Source organism: Colossoma macropomum, unplaced genomic scaffold, assembly GCF_904425465.1.
Source record: "Colossoma macropomum unplaced genomic scaffold, Colossoma_macropomum, whole genome shotgun sequence".
Lineage (NCBI taxonomy): Eukaryota > Metazoa > Chordata > Actinopteri > Characiformes > Serrasalmidae > Colossoma > Colossoma macropomum.
Genome location: NW_023494804.1, coordinates 28,468,182 through 28,489,677, shown reverse-complemented (window position 1 = coordinate 28,489,677; position 21,496 = coordinate 28,468,182). Strand labels below are relative to the sequence as shown.

The 21,496-nt window shown below is 40.4% G+C and overlaps 1 protein-coding gene across 1 annotated transcript in view; it reads right to left on the bottom strand.

The window, feature by feature from the left end:
• Window positions 1-21,496, bottom strand: part of gbe1a (glucan (1,4-alpha-), branching enzyme 1a) — a 230,990-nt gene that overhangs the window by 129,467 nt on the left and 80,027 nt on the right. Inside the window, exons 6-7 of the mRNA XM_036595341.1 lie at window positions 12,018-12,108; window positions 6,571-6,780 (exon numbers count right to left, since the gene is read on the bottom strand). Coding sequence (XP_036451234.1) covers window positions 6,571-6,780; window positions 12,018-12,108 — 301 coding nt within the window. The remainder of the gene's footprint in view (window positions 1-6,570; window positions 6,781-12,017; window positions 12,109-21,496) is intronic.

The window sequence follows — 21,496 nt, the reverse complement described above, 5'->3', positions numbered from 1 at the left end:
TTTAAAGGGGCCAACATTTGTCTGTATTTTATTTTGCTGCCTGACATCACATTTGTGTCAACTCATTCTTTGCATGACCATTTCTAAACATTTCTTAACCTCTTAGAATTAAACAGGTTGTTTTTTTTTGTAACTGCGCCTTTATGACTGATATATGTAAATGATCTCTGTTCTGGTTGGCTAGCCTGCTTTATACTTCATTCAAAAAACTGTCCAGGCTGCAAGTGCTTGAAAAAGTTTGTTTGGTAACACTTCAGTGTTGGAAACAGTATAAAATGATTGTAATGAGCTTATTAGGCCTAATCAAGCCATTAGTTAGCAATTTACTAAATAAACTGAATTAAACATTTTCTAGAGCATCTTTTATTTGCGTATTACCTCATAATCTTGTGCACAACCTTTACCTGAGCATTGCATCTATAATATGCTTATTTTCTTTAGATTCTTATGAATACCTCAAAAATAAATCAGCAACTAGCCATAAGTAAAGCCAAAACTGTTAATTCCAAAGTGAATACTTCTAGTTAACATGTACTAAGAAGGTGTTAACTTCTGCTGGTCTACATGAGCTGTGTTTATTAACATAACTTCACATTAGGTCAGATAAAAGTTTGTTTTGGCCATCGTAGCAAAAATAAATATCAGACAGGCTATGTTCCTTGTGGGTGGTGCTCCTGAATCTAAGACAACAAGACCAGTATCACACTATAACAACCATAACAACAACACACAGCAGTGCTGTATCTATTAGCATGTTTTGTTATTGCACCACTATGAGGCCAATTTGAACAAGACTACTATAATAGATGGAGCACTAAGTTAAGTAAACTACAAAAGGTAAATCACTCTGGAAATTATTACTTGTCAGCTTTGTAAAATCTACAGACATTGAAGGTTGGCATTGGATTATAGTGTTTCTGCAATAGTATTCAGTCTGCATGTTCATTCTCAAATATTAACCCTCATGTAATGGTCATTTATAAACATTTAGGTTCTACATACTGAGCGGTCACAATCAGTGACCATGGAAAGCACATCTAATAACAAGTGCACGTAATTACACCAATATAAAATACAGATGATGACCAACATTTAATGCCTTGTGTCAACAATAGAAATCTACAGATCCTCAGCAGCTTAACCATGTATATTATTAAAACTAGGAGGTCAAATTTGACCATAACCATAAACATTGTTTTGAGTCAATCAAGCCACTCCCCATCAAAGCGCTCTTCCCAGATTTAGATTTGTGCCATAGAGTCAAGAACCACGTATCTCTCAGTCCATTAATGGGCCACATTCCTCATGCTCAACCTAAACCAATATCTGAACAAAGCAATAAAACATCAGAATTATGTTGTCAAGATAAGTTATGTAACAATAAACTACTTTCATTTTCATTATGGTTTCAGGGTGGTGTAGGCTACCACAACTACCATTCATCTCAATGCTTTATGCTATAAAAATAAAACAACATGAGGAACAAAACCAGGAACATATGATGCTGTCTTGGACGAACTGTTGGCTGTTGTGATGAATGTTTACATACAAAGCTTGAAATGTGTGCAACTGCCAGCCTTATTTTGGCTCTGCATCAAACAACATGTAAACAACAACAACCAGGGCCATTTCTTGTCGCTTACAGCCCCTGAGCCACCAGGGGCCCCATTAGTAGTTTTACCCTCTATTGCACAGTGTTGCCTCAGGGTAACAAATCCATTTTGCCTACTTCACAATGATATTATATGTATTTATTGATAAAAAGGGGGTAATAATGGAAGTAGGAGCTTGAGTAAACCCATAAAATGCCCGTACTGGGTCACCATATCTCTGGGTCGGCATTTTTTAACCTCTTTCTAGCATGCTGCTGGAGTGTTCCTTTTTAAACATTTAGAATCATAGAAAACATTTTTTTGTTATGATATGCATAAAATGAATCTTGCCTACAAGCAACATTGTGAGGCAATGGCATGGATATAGCCAGCAGCAAATAAGGTATTACTTACGTATCCTTTTGAAAGAACATGACAGCTATTGTTTCTATTGTTTTGGAATTTTTAAATTTTTTTTTCAATTACTTTTAGGATTTTATTTATCAATTAACATTTATGCAATATTAGTGGCTAAGAGCCCATTCCAGTCAATTATATCATGTAGTCGTCAACATACCATAGGTTCTACTGGTGTTTGCAGATTTTGTTAAATATTAATTTTTTTATGTTTTACTATGGTTTGTGGAATTCAGTACATTATATAATCATTGCAATGTTGCATCATGGTAATATGGTTTTCCTGAAAATAAAAGGAAATAGGTTTGCTTTTTGTTTATTTAGCATTTTTAGTTAAAAAAAATAGTAAAAAAATATGTAGTTACTCAGATTTTAGAAGGTTTTGCTTTTCATTTCTTTCCATTGTTTCACAATGTTGCCTCTAGGCAACATAGCCCATAAGGACCCCTGCAGTCATTTATTATTATTATTATTATTATTATTATTATTGTTGTTGTTGTTGGGTTTTTTTATAAATCTGTTTTTTATTGATTTTATTAAACAGGTCAATTTTATGCATGAGTCAAATATGTTTGACCTCCTAAAATCCCAGGCTTATTACATACCAAGGCTTATTATTCAGTAACTGCAGGGACTTCAATGCAAACTGGCTGAACTGTTCTTAGGTTATAGAAGTGTGTAATAGCACTTTGGGACTGCCGATGGGCCCTAGCCATATAAAGCGTTAAACATTGCTCTCAGAATGTGTATAATAGAGGGTTAAATGGAGGATTTACTTCAGCATTTGTTAAACGTGGTTATCCGATGAGGTCCCTGATAATGCCATCGAACCCGCCGGGTTCTCTCTGCACCGCGCCGATAGAACCAAGCAGCTCTCCGGGAAAAGCAAAGGAGGAGGTGTATGTTTTCTGATCAATAACGCTTGGTGTGATCGGAGGAATGTACATTTCATCGAGTCTTTCTGCTCGCCGGATTTGGAATATCTCATCGTGTTTTGCCGGCCGGCGTGGCTGCCCCGTGAGATAATGGGACTCTGTCTGGCCGCGGTGTACATCCCCCCGCAGGCGGACTCGGACCTCGCGCTCGGGAAGCTACACGAGGCTATCAGCAAGCAGATGACCGCGCGCCCGGAGGCTGCACTTATTGTTGCGGGGGACTTTAATCGGAATAACCTGCGAACCTACTGTCCGACATTATTCCAGCACGTAACATGTTTCACTCGGAAAGACAGGATTTTAGACCATGTTTACTCCAGCATCCGGAACTGTTACAAATCCCTCCCCCGACCCCCGTTCGGCAAATCAGATCACTCCTCCATCCTGCTCCTGCCCACCTATAGGCAGAAGCTGAAACGGGGGCCGGTCACTACCAGGGAGGTGCGCCGCTGGTCTGACCAATCAGACGCTATGCTGCAGGATTGTTTTGATCATGTGGACTGGGAAATGTTCCGTGATTCGTCGGGCAGCGTGGACGAGTACGCAGACACAGTCACCGCCTTCATACGCAAGTGTGTTGATGACGTAGTGCCCTGCAGACAAGTCCGCGTTTACCCCAATCAGAAGCCCTGGCTGAACTGTGAGGTTCGCTCCGCCCTCAGCGCACGCAGCGCTGCATTCAGAGCGGGAAATACGGAGGAGTACAAGCAATCCAACTACGCTCTCCGTAAATCCATCAGAGCAGCTAAACGTGCGTACAGAATGAAAGTGGAAGCACAGTTCAACACAGCCAACACACGAAGCTTATGGCAGGGGTTAAATACAATCTCTGACTATAAAACTGCCTCTCGCACTCTGCCCAGTACCAGCGCTGATCTGCCGGACGAGCTTAATAACTTCTACGCTCGCTTCGACGGAATTCCCGCAGCACCACTGGAGAGCGCCCCGCCCACCGCTGATCCCAACGCCCCCTCCGTCTCCGTAGCTGATGTGTGCAAAGCCTTCAAGAGGGTGAACCCACGCAAGTCAGCAGGACCAGATGGCATTCCCGGGAGAGTGCTTAAAGCCTGCTACAGGGAACTAGCAGGAGTTTTTGCAGACATCTATAACACCTCACTGTCTCTCTCGGTCGTGCCAGCTAGTTTCAAACTAGCCACCATTGTGCCAGTTCCAAAGACAGCTAGTATTACCTGTCTGAACGACTGGCGACCTGTTGCCCTGACCTCCATCGTAAGCAAATGCTTTGAGAGGCTGGTCAGAGATATCATCTGTTCCTCACTGCCTGCCACCCTGGACCCACTGCAATTTGCATATAGGCGGAATAGATCCACCGACGATGCAATCGCCCTGACCCTGCACACTGCCCTCTCCCACCTAGAAAAGAAGGACACGTATGTGAGAATGCTGTTTGTAGACTACAGTTCAGCATTCAACACAATCGTTCCTTCGAGGCTCAACTGCAAGCTCCGGGATCTGGGTCTGAACAGCACACTGTGCAGCTGGATCCTGAACTTCCTGACGGACCGACGGCAGGTGGTAAGGATGGGAAGTATCACATCCTCCTCTTTGACCCTCAACATCGGAGCCCCCCAGGGTTGTGTGCTCAGCCCGCTCCTGTACTCCCTGTACACCCATGACTGCACTGCTAGACACAGCTCCAACGTCATCATAAAGTTTGCTGACGACACAACAGTTGTGGGCCTGATCTCCAACAGCGATGAATCGGCCTACAGAGAGGAGGTTAAAATCCTGGAAAACTGGTGCCAGGAGAATAACCTCTCTCTAAACGTCAGTAAGACCAAGGAGCTGATCGTGGACTTCAGGAAGCAGGAGACAGTACACCCATCGATTTCCATCAATGGGACTGCGGTAGAGAGGGTCAGCAGCTTTAAGTTTCTCGGTGTTCACATCAGCGAGGACCTGACATGGGCAGTGCACACCTCACAGGTGGTGAAGAAGGCCCACCAGCGCCTCTACTTCCTCAGAAGGCTGAGGAGGTTTGGCCTGAACCCCAGCATCCTTAAGACCTTCTACACCTGCACTGTGGAAAGCATCCTGACGGGCAGCATCACCACCTGGTACGGGAACTGTACTGTTCGTGAGAGGAAATCTCTGCAGAGGGTGGTGCGGACAGCACAGTCCATCACCGGGGTTCAGCTCCCTAACCTATTGGATTTATACACCAGTCGCTGCCTGAGGAAATCCAGAAGGATTATGAAGGACCCCTCCCATCCTAGTCACTGTCTGTTCTCTCAGCTGCCGAGTGGTAGGAGGCTCAGAAGCTTAAAAGCCAGAACCAGTCGGCTCAAAGACAGCTTCTTCCCCCATGCAACCAGGCTATTGAACAGCCAGTAATCACTGCTCTGCCCAGCCCAACCCTTCCCATTACACGTACGTGCACCCACTGTACTCCCGCACTTTACTTGCATAGCTGGACTTTGAATACCTATCCAAAGACAATACTCTCCCCCTGCGCTTCCACTTAACTTCCTGTACCTTGCACTTTACTAAATACTCTGCCACCTACTGTACCATCTTCTACCTCCACACCTAGTGTGATTATTTGCACATCTACATAGCATTGTAATATCCATTACTATATATAGTATATAGTTGATTACACTCACTCTACATTCCCAGTGCAATATTATATGTCTCGGTGCAATATTATTATTTTTAAGTTATTGTGTAAGATTATATGTATATATTTTAGTTAAATTGGTTTTATCTATTCTTCTATCCTATCTATAGTTTTGTTTATCTATGTGTAAATACTGTTCTCTGCATAATTTGTGGAACTCGCACTCAAGTTTTTCACTCACCTGTGTCCCTGTACTCTTGTGATGTGACAATAAATCTGATTTGATTTGATTTTGATTTGATAAACTTTTTCCCTGATTAAAAAGCAGTTTCATTCTTCCTCTCAAAATAATATGACTGATGGGTGGGTAGGATGTTTCTGGAAGTAGGATGTTTCTTAAGAAATGTTCAGAAACTGCCTGGCAGCAAGGCTGTAACCAGTAAAATCAACCTTACATACCTTCATCTGCTCTGTAAGTAAACCAGCCCTGAATCAGCTCAGATCAGTGCTGTTTCAGCCCTTTCCAACTTTAAAAAGGAGGAAAATCTGACAGGTCGAACCAGAATTCTGGCCAAAAGACATATGGTGAACTCCCTGAGCATACTAACTAAGAACATTATTACAGGGTAAAACTGGGAACTGAACTGTGTAAGAGTTTTCCAGGTAGCAGCTCACATACGCAATCTCTATTTTATGAGGCTCTGCTTTGAACTGCAAAAGCACCGGCATTCACCTTAACTAACACCGCTGCCTCACATGGCACAAATCTGTGCAGGCTTGAGCTTCTCTGATAGTGAATATGTAGATGAAACTGTGATCAACAGTCATTCATGACTCTATCGGCCAATGCTGAACAGCACCAGCCTCTCCAAATATGCCAACTCAGACCTCCACTGCTTTACCTGCAGAAGTGCAAAAGTAAGGACCAGCAAACTTTTTCATTACTCATCTATGTATAACACTTTCATGGACACCTTATGAATGCAAATGCTTGCTGAGGGATGCTTCAACTAATAGATTTTTTCAGCTCTGAGTGGTGCCTCACCTGCCGTAGTTAAAGAGCCGGCTGCCCCAGTGCGAATGTTCTCCTCTGAAGCCCGCGTGGAAGAAGCAGGAGTCCGTTCCATCGAAATGATTCAGGCCATCCTCTGTATTGCTGGAGGCATGGCTGTGCACCATGTCCAGAAGGACAGTGATGCCCAAAGAGTGGGCCTCATCCACCAGAGCCTTTAGATCGTCTGGAGTGCCAAAACGACTGAAAAGATATGAAACATAAGCAGTTCATGAACTGGTAGACCACCAAACCAGCACTTTAAGCTTTTATCTTACAGAAAAGTAAAGTAGAAAATGAAGCTGCAATCTTGCTTCAGATCTGAAAAGGTTCACAAATGTTTCTATATCAAGAAGGTAGAACATTTGCAAATCAAACAAAGAAGCTGCTGGTGCTCTCAGAACAATGGACTGACCACCCCAGAGTCCAGATCTCAGCATCACTGAATGTGTTTGGGATTGCTTGGAATGGGAGAAGTAGAAAATGCAAACAACTTCTAAGACTAAACTTTGGAGGTGTGGAAAAATATTGTGCAGATTTGTTTGAAAAACTGAAAGCAAGTCTGAAAACGGAAGAACTTTTACATAATGGCTCTTTTGACTTGTTTGTTTGTTTGCTTCGTTCTTTCTTCTCATCTCTCTCACGGTTTCTCTTTCTTCATGTATCTCACTCTTTTTCCGGTCTTTCTTTCTTTCTTAAATAAACACAAACAAACAATTAAATAATTGAAGGTGGTCCCTGACCTTTGCTCAACACTGGACATTCTCTGGAGATTTCACTGGAAACAGTTTCAGTTTTTACAATGTTTTTCTCATTGAAAATATTGCATTGACTATAACTGAACATTACACTTGCAGAGTGTAGAATTCATGCATGCTGTATGAAGGGATCCCTCATGTGTGTGTGCTTTTGTGCGTTAGCTACGGTGCTGTAGAGGAAGGTGGTCTTTGTCAGCAGGATGTAATGGAGAAACACACACAGGGGACAGCGTAGGTGAGGCTAAATGAAATTTAGCTGCGGCAGGAATGAATACTGCTCCACTGAGGAGCTCCCAGGCAGCTCGGTGAGAGATGAGAGAGAAACAGTGCAGTATCTGCATGATCAATGCTCTCTGGGATCAAGACTGACCCGCTCTCCCAATATTCCTTCACATTCTCTCCATACGACCTACAGTAGCTATTACAACTGCTTCTCCCCACAGGACAGAGACGAGAAACTCTGTAAACATTCTCTCCCTCTCTCTCTCTCTCTCTCATCTTTTTGTCTTTCCATCCTTTCTCTCTCGCTCTCTCCTCTTTCTTTATGGCTTGTTTCTTTTTCACTCTTTTCTCTCTTTCTTTCAACTTGACTCCCTCTCTTTCTCTGCCTCTCCTCTATCTTGTTCTCTCCTATTTTTTCTTTCTTCTTTTTCCCCATCTCTCACTATTTCAGTAGTCCTCTAGTCTATCTTGCTTTCTCTCATGATTCTTTGCTTTCTTTCATTCTGTTCTCTTGTCTCTCTCGACTATCTTTTCTCTCTCGCTTCGCCCTCTTTCCTTCTCTTCTCCTGTCTATCTCGCTTATTCTCTTTCATCTCTGTCTTTTCTCTTTTGCATTCTCTTCTCTTTCTCTCCTTCTTTCTCCACCCCCCCCTCTCTCTCTCAAGCAGTTTTAAATGTGTGCGAGTGATCAATCAAGAGTGAAATGACTCTGTATACATTACACTCTATCTAGCCTCAGCTAGGGTGGCTCCGGCAGCCTCGCGCACAGAAGAAGAAATAAAAATTCCCAATGAGTCTGTCATATTTTATTAGGCTGAGAAGGCCACTCACTCCCTTCATCCAAATGCGCCATTTTCTTTCATGAGGGTTTATTTATTTTGGAGGCCCAATTCTCTTTTTTTCACTATTGTTATTTATCTGGGCTCTCTTCTATTTGTGGATTAACTGCAAATGTGTTTACTGTAAGATTACTGCCCTTGTCAGACTGGCTCATCCTGATTCAGTGGCTGGCACCGCGCTTCGTGCTCCGCCGCCGTGGCCGAAAAACACTCCAGCACACACCCGAGTTCGCGCACAAAATGAAAAGCATTTAGTTATTGTCACACTCTCACACTACCAGGCCCTTTAGAAATAACAGCAATAAATAAAATGTCAGCAGGCCACGGCATGGGGGACTAATGTGTTTTGGTGGGGAGAGAGCGATGCATGCAGATGGAATCAGTGTAGCTCTGGGGCCCTGAGGTGAGAATAATTACCTTTAAAGCTACAATCAGTGGGATTTTTAGCGCTAAGCCAAGGTTACCCTGCCCCATTTACATATAACAATACAAACGCCTTTACTGGGAGGAGAAATGCAGATCAATATCAATTTATGGATTAATAGCTGCCATTCTATTTATACCTTATGAGCATCTGCAACGAGACACAGCAGAATCCTATCTACAGCAACCCAGACAGCTGAACAATGATCTACAATTACTGACTCAGAAATACTTACTTAACTCAATCATCTCCAAAAACTACACTGTGTACAGTGAGGACCACAGAACCTGCTTTGATTGGTTTAATCCTGACAGACCCTGGCGTAGTAGATACGCCACGCTGGTATCGATGCGTATCGGTACTGAGCCGATATGAGAGGAAAATGCTTGATTGGAAATGAGAGGGAAAAAAGATGAACCAGATTCAATCCTGTAACAAAATTTTTTAATAAAACACTGTGTTATGATGTTGGTAGCTGTGTATTTCATCCTGTGGGGTAGGAGAATGTTTGATTAGTTTCAGCATGACAGATGCTCATCTTAAGTAAAGTGCATCAATTAAGAATTACTGCTTAGTAGTGTTAAAGAAAAAAATATGAGGTGTCGGCTGATACTAAAGATTTCAATATCAGTGCTGGTATCTATTTCACAAAAGAGAAAGTAGTAGCACGCCATCTCTAGACTCTGGCACTGATGCAGTTGAATGCAACATTTTGGGCTCACTTGGTCAAATTACATGCTTTACTGAAAATAGGTCAACACATCCTCTACAGAAAAAAACATTTCTGAAAATTTTAATCATTTGCTGAATTTAATGTGTTATTGCTTTATTTAACATATTATGGCACATTTTACAAGTTATTTATATACCGATCAGGCATAACATTATGACCACCTCCTTGTTTCTATGCTAATTGTCCATTTTATCAGCTCCACTTACTATATAGGTGCTCTTTGTAGTTCTACAATTACAGACTGTAGTCCATCTGTTTCTCTGCATACTTTTTTAGCCCCCTTTTACCCTGTTCTTCAGTGGTCAGGACCCCCATGGACTCTCGCAGAGCCGGTACTATTTGGGTGGTGGATCATTCTCAGCACTGCAGTAACACTGATGTGGTGGTGGTGTGTTAGTGTGTCTTGCGCTGGTCTGAGTGGATCAGACACAGCAGTGCTGCTGGAGTTTTTAAACACCCCAGTGTCACTGCTGGACTGAGAATAGTCCACCAACCAAAAATATCCAGCCAACAACGTTCTGTGGGCAGCGTCATGTGACCACTGATGAAGGATGACCAACACAAACTGTGCACCAGCAGATGAGCTATTGTCTCTGACTTTACATCTACAAGGTGGACTGACAAGGTAGGAGTGTCTAATAGAGTGGGCAGTGAGTGGACACAGACCAGCAGCACTGCTGTGTCTGATCCACTCGTACCAGCCCAACACACACTAACACACCACCACCACATCAGTGTTACTGAAGGGCTGAGAATGATCCACCACCCAAATAGTACCTAAACTGTGAGGGTCCTGACCACTGAAGAACAGGGTAAAAGGGGGCTAACAAATTATGCAGAGAAACAGATGGACTACAGTGTGTAATTGTAGAACTACAAAGTGCACCTATATAGTAAGTGGAGCTGATAAAATGGACAATGACCACAGAAACAAGGAGATGGTCATAATGTTATGCCTGATCGGTGTATATAACCAGCAAATTTTAATTTTAAAATCTGAAGTACGGTTTTATATGCTGCAAATACAATAGGAAAGCCTTCTCATGCGTCTCATGCATAATTTCTTGGACAGGGAGTCTGCAAACCCATAGTTGGACCCCCTGATCATAATGGAATAATGGAGTAAAGTGGTGAAAACTGAGGCCCATGTTGCATTTTAGCAACATCTAAAACACAGAGCATGGGTGGCAATGAGAGGCAGACATGTTTTTTACTTTGGTGTTTTATAAATTCTGAATATTATTTTTTTTTGCTACAAAAGATGCGATGACATAGTTTAGAGTGTGGACTGCTGGGATGTTTTGCTAATTAGGAGAGAGAGGGGCACAAACTAATGAGGGGTAAAAGGTAACATGGGTTTAAACAGCTAAACAGGTTCAAGCAGAACATGCTTTTATTCATGTTCTTGCATTTCCATAGCAACATCATCTGCAAGTTCCAACAGCAGTCAGACAGATTTTTCTCCGCATTCACCCTGAAAAGTGTTTTTATATCATAAAGATAACTTTTTCATCATAAGTGTTTTTCTTCTGCTGATTTGTGTCTTTAAGTCACAGGATTCACTTCTATATTATTTTAATCTCTCTGTAATTTAACACAATTTTGAAGTGTTAAAAGAACTCAGAGAGAGAAAACTGAGCCTTTCAGAGGAAACACTGAGAGAAGTCCACACCCCTCCCATATAAATTCAATGTTCAATGGACTGGTCAAAAAAAATGTGCCACGTTTGAATCTTTTGATTTATTACATTTATTTTTATTATATTTATTATTATTGATTTAATGCAGTTATTTTTATGTATTTAGGTTTGAAGGTTTGGTTCAAACAGCATGTAACTGTATTAAATTAATAGTGTTTTGCATTGATTTACCAGACTTTTTAGTGACTGTTACTACTACTCTGTCTGTTACAATTAACCCCACCAATGGGATACTTCATATAGATATACGTCCATGAATATTTAACACTACTCATTTGAGCTTTTTTGATTACACAACCTTCATACTTTCATTCACCCTCAAATTTTGATTTTCTGTTGTTTAGTTTGAAGAAAGAAGTTCTGTGTGACCAAAAGACTGAATACAATATGATAAGTGACCCAATTGATTGATTGATTTGAAAAAAACTGTGCTCAGGTGAGCTCAAACAACATATGGAACAAAGGAAATGCAATATTTCAAATATGGATATTACTGGCTTAACACTGTAGCATACTTAACACTAATTAAGTGTTGATTCAGAAGAACAGATTGGCTGGAAAAGACTTTGGAAAAAGCTACTATACTCTAAAGGCATTATCAGAAAGGTATGAACATTATTGTGCATGTTTAAAATGCTTAAGAAAGTGTTTTTGCTGTCTCAATATTAACACAGCAATCCAGGAACCAGTCCCACTTCTATGCAGCAAAAGATACCCTTACGAATTCAGTTGGGGTGGAATAAGTGATAAAATATATATTATTTACCTGGAGGCTGCAAAGAAGTTGGTGACTTGGTAGCCGAAGCTTGCATAGTAAGCGTGCTCCAAAACTGCCATAAGCTGAATGCAGTTATATCCTGAGGGTGAAAGATGAGGAAAGATTAGTTGAGTTTAAAACTGGAAAAGTAACTTTAAAGTAACATATTTGAAAACAACTGATCTATAGGATATTTTAAGTAAATTAAAAGTAATTCATAGTCAATAAAACTAAAATGCACTAAACATCAATCCTCCTAACATCCCAACGACAAAATTTTAACATTAGAGGGTCTTCATTTTCCTGACTTTTTTGGAAAAATGCATATAAACAAAAGCTCCAGTCTATAGTTCATGTCTAGAAAATAAGCTACAAAAAAGGAAATTATTAATGTCATGAAAACCAATGCATTTATACATATTTGCCCATTCAGTCTACTACATTTAGCCCCACCAATCATTCATTCACGTTAATGTTTTAAAGTCAATTTTAGCCCAGACCACTTTTTGAATCAGCACAATACAGGGCAGCCAATCAGAACAGAGGTCATTTACATATATCAGTCTTAAGCAAAACAGCCTGTATAATTCTAACGCATGAAGAGAGGTTGGTAACACTGAGTAATATAGGACATACGACTTACATTCATACTTAAAGGCTCCATTAAGCACTGCAGTATCCCTATCTGATCTGTGTATATATGTATAAGCATGTTCTTGTCTTGATCATTTCGGTGCAGGGAAATGGGTGAAGCAGGTAGTAAGGATGCCAGAATTGAGTTTTCCTGCAGTTCCTGCTTCTCGTCTCTCAGCAGGGAGGTGTACTGCTGAGCCCCGCAGGGTACCCTCTCTGTGCTCTGCTGCATAACACTGCTGGGTGCCTTTTCTAAAGAACATCCTCAAAAAGCTCACTCTCACACACCACAGTGTGAGCAAGCCTCAGGAACCACAGCTCCTGACACTGCACTTCCCAAATCACAGCAACTTAGCTCAGCTCCCAAGCAAAAGACTGAATATTCTTCCAAAAAATAAATTAAACAAACACTGGGCTGGTGTGTCATATCTGTGTATTGGTGTTGGGATACTCTAGAGCAGGGGTGCCATAACTTTTAATCTTGGGAGGCAAAAGTGAAGTGTTTATGCAGGGCAGAGGACAAAAAAGGGAATCATTTTTTTTAAGATATTGCACTGTATTTTATTACAAAAGTACAAAAGGAAGTGAATGTTATACATCATCTGATAATATGTTTGTTCTCTGATTGGGTGAGCGAGTGGTTTTAGGTTAACTTTCTGGCCAAATCAAAAGTCTTCAGTGGGCCAGCTTTGGTCTGCAGGTCATACATTGGGCAGCCCTGCTCCAGAATGTTCTATCCCATTTACATGGTCCTAGAATTTTTTTTCTCCCTCCACATTACTTAGAAGAGTCTCCCTCATTCATGCTGTTTTTAGAATGTTCTCCCTCCTTCACACTGTTTTAGAATATTCCCCCATATACACACTGGTTCATCAGTTCTTATTCTGGAACAGTATAACTTAAGCCCAGTTCATACTCATCCAATGAGAAGAGACAAAAGCTGCATTCTGAAAGGTGGGCAGTGGTCTAGGTAGGCTGCTTTTCAAGACCGCTGTGACATTGAAAGCTGTTCAATTTAGAAGGATTGAATACAGCTGAGAAACGTCACCTACATTCTGACAATTTTCTAGAATGCTACCTTAAAAAAAAGCCTAAATGAAAATTGGGAGTTTGGAACAGGTACTGGGTCAGGTGACCGCACAATCAGCACATAAATTGTAACCTTCATATCATTAAATGTTCCCTATAAAATGCTTCCCACATTATGGCCTTTTATTTTAATCAATTTGTAAAGCTGTTGACACCATAAATAAATATATGTGCACAAATACACCAGGCATTTCATCAGGACAGAAACTGTTTCAATGTCATCTAAAAACCATCTTGTCTTGTGGGGTGAATGTGAACTGAACTTTCTTCACAAACACTGAAGTGATCATCCTGGCATATGACCCAACCAATTAAATAATGCAGATCTTAATCTTAAAGCTTATTTTCCAGCAGATGTGGTGAGACTACTGTGTTTGGTATGTCACTTTGAGAATAAGTAAAAGTCTAAACTTGCAGACAGGACCTTAGAGTTTAAGGGGTTACATGATTCAGTAACGACCTTTAGGCAAGTCTTTAAGGGACATTCAGATTCCCAAAGTTCTAACTTTAATTTCATGACAGATCTCTGCAACCAGCACAGAAGACCTGAGGTTGAATACAGACCGGTCACCAGCCTGATGGAACAGTGTGAATGGAGGGGAGGGAGGCATTCTGGTATAGTCAGAATGGAGAAGAACATTCTAGAGCAGTGTAGATATGGAAGAACAGTCTAACAATCTAGAACAGTGTAAATGGTGTAAATATTCTAGAGTTGTCTGAATGGGGAAAACATTCTAAAACAGCATAAATCTAGAACAGCATGAATGAGAAACAACAATCAAGAACTGTGAATTTGGACAACAATCTAGAACTGTGTGAATAGAGGGCAGGCTGAATTGGACGTTATAGAACAGTGTCAGAACATTCTAGAGCAAAGTGAATGGGAAGAAGAATGTAGAACAATGTAAATGGAGAAGAGAGAACAAGGAAATTATAGAACAGTGTGAATGGGGTGAATGTTGTAGAGCATTCTGAAAGGAGAGAAGATTCTAGAACAGTGTAAAATGAGAACAAAAAGCTGTAACAGTGTGACTGGAGAGAACGTTCCAGAATAGTGTGAAGGGGAGAACCCTGCAGAGCATTCTGAATGGGAAGAACATTCTAGAACAGTGCAGATAAGGAAAAACAGTCTAACAATCTAGAATAGTGTGAATGGGGAAAACAGTGTACAGCAGCCTAAATGGGTAGAAAATTCTAGAACAATGTAAATGGGAGAACATTTTAAAACAATGTGAATGGGGAAAAACAATCTATAACTATGTGTATTGGGACAAAGATCTAGAACACTGAGTGGAGGAGAACACTGTAGAGCAGTCTGAATGGGAAGAATAATCTAGAACAGTGTCAATAAGCAAGAATATTCTGGAACAGCGTGAATGAGAAGAACATTCTAGAATGGTGTGAATGAGCAGAATATTCTAGAACAGTGTAAATGGGGATGAGCATTGTAGAACAGCCCAAAAAGCAGAATATTGAAGAACAGTGTGAATGGGAGAACATTCTGGAATAGGGTGAATGGAAGACAACCCTGTAGAGCATTTTAAATAAGAAGAACATTCTGGAACAGTGTGAATAGGAAAAAATGTACACTGTGAATAGTAACAACAATCTAGAACAGCACAAATGGGGTATTCCAGAACATTGTACATGTCAGGAGTTATTTTAAGACTGTGAATTTAGGAGAACATTGAAAAACAGAGGGAATGGAGAAACATCAGGAAATTTTCTAGAACAGTGTGAATGAGGAACACCATTCTAGAACTGTAAGAAGAACAATTTGGAACAATCCAAATGGGGGAGAACATTCTAGAACAGTGAGTGAGAGTGAATATCAGAGAATATTGTAAAACAATATGGATTGGGGGAAATTCTTGAACAGCCAGAATGAGGACGAACATTCTAGAACAATGTGAATGGAGAGAACAATCTAGAATGGAGGAGCACAATAGAACTGTGTAAACAAATGAAGAAATTTCAGTAATTTGAATTATGTCCCACATAAATGGACTGTTTCTTGTTTTTATTTCATGTACTGCTCTCTTGTGAAACTATACTGTTGTATAACAGAGCAGACAGTGTGTGCACACACTACCATGAGAACAATCTACAACGTGAACCTCCAGCTGGGAGAATGGGATGTAATATAGCATGTTTACCTCCCACCAGTCTGACTAAAGCATTCATCACCAGCAACTCAGCGTCAGGTAGAAACTTTCATATTAAAATCTCCCACTGTATATTCACTCTGAGCTCACCTGCTCAGTGTGTCTGTTAGTTTAAGCCACTTCAGTCTGTTTCATACACAATACTTGTACAGTCTGTCATGTCATGGTTAATATCTGCTAATGATGCTTGACTCAGTGTTTGGAAACTAAAGCCTTTTTCATAATTTTGACACACATGAGGTACAGGCCTATAAAAGATAGCTCTTCAAGGGTTCTTTAGCAAAGACAATGTTCAATATTTAAGCAATACAACACGAGAGGGAGTGTGTTATTGCGAAATAACATCATGGCTGTGATTTGTACGCAGGCATGAGCCGAAGGCGAGTACACACGACCTCGAGTGTTCTATTGCTTTTATACAACCTTTAAATAAATAAAGTAAGAAATAAAAATTGGGCCGTGAACGCGGCATTTAATATGTTTTAATGTTAGCATTTACTTCTGCCAAATTATAGTTCCTTAACAAGCAGCTTGTTAACTCGCTCGCTGCACAGCCGGCAGTTCGTTCTCCAGCTCCTTACACAGACCAACTGACCAGTTTCGGAATTTAGTGTAGTCTCATCTTCAGAGTCTGACCAAATCGGCTGACGGTCAAATGTAATCCATTTTCTGTTTGTGCGCAAATTAAGAAGTAAAAACGTTCAAATGGCTTAAGCGTCTCCTACAGCTGTCAAAGTTGTTGCTTAGCAATGGCATCTCAGCGGAGTGATACAGAGTGTGTGAAAAAAACGTGATGTTATGGCGAAATATCAGCATGGTTAGAACGCCTCACAACCAATCAGCTTGCGTGGCCGGAACTAACTGTTGTATAAAGAACCATAATCATTTACATGGTTAAAAGGTTCTTTGCATGGTGAAGTGGTCCCTCAGGTTGATGGAGAATGTAGCTGCGTTCCAAAGCCTAGGCTGCAGCCGAGGTAGTGCGGGTCCTCGGTTGGACTGTCCTATAAAGACTCCTCCTTGGTAGCCTGTTGGTCACACAAATGGAGCAGTCCTAACAAGGCTGCGTGGTGACATCACCAGAGCGGCGTGAAACTCGTGAGGGAACTAGTCAGAGAACACGGAGCCTGTTTCATTGTGTTTGTTGCTTTTTCTTTTCCTTATGGCAATGGAAGAGAACTGTGGGTAACCGAAGGCCTGGAAGGATAGATCTGATGCGTCCTTGAAATCAATCCGAATGTAGGCTGCATTTCTAGGCTGTATACGAAGGATGTTTCACTTTGGAATGGCCTGCTATGATGTAACGGCCGAGAAATGCGGCCTAGACTTTGGAACGCAGCTTGTGTTTAATGTGGTTCTATATAGAATCTTTTTGAAAAGGGTTTTACACAGCTAAGGTTCTTTTATTGTTACAACTTGACACTGAAACACACTCTCCATCAATCTGAAGAACGATTTCACCATGCAAAGAACCATTCAATCACTCAAATGGTTCTTTAAGTGTTTATGGTTCAGTGTAGAACCACTGTCTTTACTAAAGAACCCTTGATGAAACATCTTATTTAAGAGTGTAGGAATGGAACAATACACACGATGAAGGTACTAAAAGGGTTATTTGTGTAATGGCTTAGAAGAACCACTTTTGGTTTCTGCAAGAACTGAAAAACTTCTACATCTACATAAAAGTTCTATATCAATTAAAGGTTTGTCCTACACTCAAAAAAGATGGTTCTTCAAGGGTTCTTTAGTAAAAGGAATGGTTCTATTTAGAACCATGAGTTCTATATAGAACCATTGCATCTTAAAAAGTTTCTTTGCATGGTGAATTGGTACTACATAGCACCACAAAAGGGTTCTGCTATTGTTATTATGTTGAGCTTGTAACATAGAAGACATTTTGGTGCCATACAGAACCATTTTCAAAAAGGTTCTTTGTAGAACCATATACAGCACATTCTCCATCAATCTGAAGAACCATTCCACCATACAAAGAATCATTTAAGCATGAAAGGGTTCTATATAGAACTCATGGTTTTAAATAGAACTGCTCCCTTTACTAAGGAACCTTTAAAGAACCATCTTTTTGAAGAGTGCAGAATCATACATCCAAGAATCATTCAAATTCAAAGAGCATGCTAATCACGTCCTTTTCATGTTCAGTTCATGTGAGCTCTGCACGGACATAATGAAAATAGTGTTACTGAATTGCTGAAAGTAATAGTTACATTCTGATGAAGTGTATTTTATTCCCTCATGTAGATACAACAGAAATAACTGCCTTTAAAGTCAAATTTGAGCAAATATGACAAATGTGATTAATCCTGATTAACTAAACCAAATATCGTGATATATTGGGTGAATTATTTTTATCGTTTGACATCCCTAGAAATGAATTATACACTCAAAATGTAGGTGTTTTTAGCTTAACTGAGGCGTAAGCTAAAATCTCTTGTTAAACTGAATGAGATTTTTAGTTCACATTCTGTAAAGCTTGTCCAACCTTGCAACAACTACAAAACAGTGCAGTTATGGGTGGAGCATGGACATGCAATTTTAGAAATTTCTGTAAAAGATCTACAGATAAAGTAAACCATTCTATATGCCTATTGCAGCATGGCAGCATGTCCTTGGTGGGCTTCATTTTGTATTACCATTTTCAATTACAATATTCTGATATTGTTTTTCAGATTTCCTATTTGAATTATGAGCATACAGCAGTATATACTGACAATTCAGAGCCAACATTCTGCTTTAGATCTGCGTTTCCTTTCTTCTAACAGCCCAGCTGTACTTTTGTGCACACGTATGTGTTTATGTATGTGTCTATTTGCGTTGTGCGTGTCTGTGTGTCCAGGTGCCAGTCTCGTCTCACTGTTTCACAGCCACCTACGCCCAGCTCCTTTTGTTTGTCAATCAAAGCAGCACCGCTGCTTTTGTGAGGATGGTAATTAACTCGCTAATCTAAAAAGATGCTTTCTGAGTCAGTGCATCCTTTTGGGTAAAATAAATAAATAAATAAATAAGCAAGTTATCAAAGAAAGTAAATATCAGTCCTGTTATACAACATTTCTCACACAGCAACAGTTCTCCAAATTAGAAAAAAAATCTAAAAAATAAACTGAGAGCTATTCAGTTTTTTGGCTGTTACATTTAGGATCTCAAAAAATGTAGGTTAATTCTTATGTGACCATTCAACACTTTTTTTTGACTGACTCTGTCTTTACTACAATAGTGAACCCCTCAAGGCCTTCTAGGTCTTTAGAGAATGGCTAATTAACTGTGTGATTTAGAAGCAGCATCATTCTTGTTGTATTTGAACTCTCAAAGTATTGTCATACTACTTGTTTTGGTTGGAAATAAAACAGTAAAATTCTTGCAACTTCCAACTGAAAATTATCCAGTCAGGATTATTTTTCTCCATAGTATTTACACTCACAGTCAATACACCACCATTTTTCCAGTTTTATTGACATTTAAGCAGCTCAGGTCTAGCATATAACCTGAAATAGTAAGGTAAGCAGAAAACTACCAGAGGTTAAAAGTAACTGAACAATAAACAGAAAATGGAAAAATAATGTAAAACTGATTATAGAAAGACCTTTTTTGGGGAACAAGTAATTAGTTAAGACCTGACAGCTGTTCTGCAGCAATGGATGTAAACTGAGCTTTGAAAATTGATGCAACCAATTCCTAAAGGTCTCCTAACTTTTGTTAACTACTTACAAACCCTCTGTCTGTATAAAAGCAGTGTGAGAAAAGACTGAGTTACTGCACCTTCTCGGGAAGTATTTGGACAATATCGCACTGCAAGATGTAGCATATTGCTATTGTAATGATGAGAAAAAGGCAATTAACAAATCAAAACAGACTGACCACTATAACCTTTAAGTATGTAGGCCTTTTCTTTAGAGAAATTGCAATGAAGGCAAGGCTGTCAGTGAGTACAATTTCCTACACAACACAGTTTTAAAGGGGTCAGGCCACCCCAAAATGTCTGTTACTTCAGTGGCTTCCACCCAGCTGTGGGGTAGAAGTTTGCGCCTTAAAGAGCCACCAACTCCCCACCACCCACCCCGGCTTGTACATTTTCATTGCGAGTGCATCTCCTCTGCTCCACTTTTTCTTTAAGTGGAGAGTGAATTGGCTGTCAGCGATTGGCAGTAAAACTGTCCAACCTCTCTACACCCCCCCATGCCATCCTCCACTTGCACTTTCGCACTGCCACCCGGCCAAACTCCTTGCCAGTCCTGGTAAAATTTTCACACTGTTCCTGTACCTTCAAAAGGCACTTGGAAACTGCAGGAAACTCTCACAGGAAAATATCTGGCAGACCCAAAGCCCCAAAAGAATCAAACAAGCTTCTGAGAGTCAACAGCTTGGCTCACTGGACAACACCTTAACACTGGTCAAAGTAAGCAAGTCTCAGTTTTATCTGTGAAGAGAAGACATCAAGCTGACAGGTCAAATAGCAGCAGTAAGAAAGTCATTGCTGAGATCGCAAAATAAGAAAAAGAAGCTTTCCTGGACCATGCAGCACTGCCAATGGACGACTGAGGACTGGAAGAGTTTCTTATGGATTAATAAACCAAAATCTGAAGTCTTTGTTTCATCATGCAGGGTATTTGTTTGGCATTAAGTAAACAAAAGGACGGTTCCTCACCTTGACATGATTGACGTGAATTAAGCAATCACATTTTGATTTCCAATGGGTGGGATCAGTTTTGTGAGAAAAACATCTGTCTAAAACAGCAGCAGCTTCATATGAAGGATGAAGAATTACTGAAGAATTCACTGTCAAACTGCTTTGTCTAGCCTGTTACAGGCTTCAAATGAAACACAGTAGCCTTTACAAGCTTTAAACATCTGCATTTAATCTAGAACACCAAAAAATGTTTGTCAGGTGCTGTTAACTTAGTACTAACATAGTACTTAAATCCCATAGTTGTGCATTAAGGGGAGAAATGATCATAAAGCTGTATTTTCCTTGTTTTTGAAATAAACTTAAGGCCTTGCTCTAACAATCATGGTTCACCATATGAAGACCAAACACTTCACCCAACTGCATTATAATTTGAATGCTGTTTCCATTTTGGAGGAGTGGAATAGCACTGCTGCTACAATGCCTCCATTAAAGCTGAATCAGCTGAGAGCACAATGGATAAGTGTCCCTATGGTGTGTAAGTGCAGGAGTACTTCCACTGCTTCCAAGAACACCTGAGGACCAGAGAGCACTCGCCACAGTTTTTAATCCCTAGGCAGAGAGCCCGCAGCCAGGCTGCTCTCTGCTCGCACAGCCCCCTGACACTTCCGTGAAGGCTAGGGACTCAGGCTGTCACACAGCATTACCAGTCCACTCAAAGAGTCCATTAAAAAGCTGACAAAGCCTTAAAGGTCTTTTTAGGAAAGGAAATGCAGGCTTATTTGTGGCGTATGCAGGCTGACATCCAAATCCAGCCCTGCCCCTAAACTACAGAATGAAGGCTTTAAATGAGCCTGTCATGGTAAATAAGATGGTTTTGAAATAATAACAGATAGATGTAATATTTAAACATCGTTAACATGTCAGAATGTATTGTTCATTTCCCAGTGCATGCAGTCCAT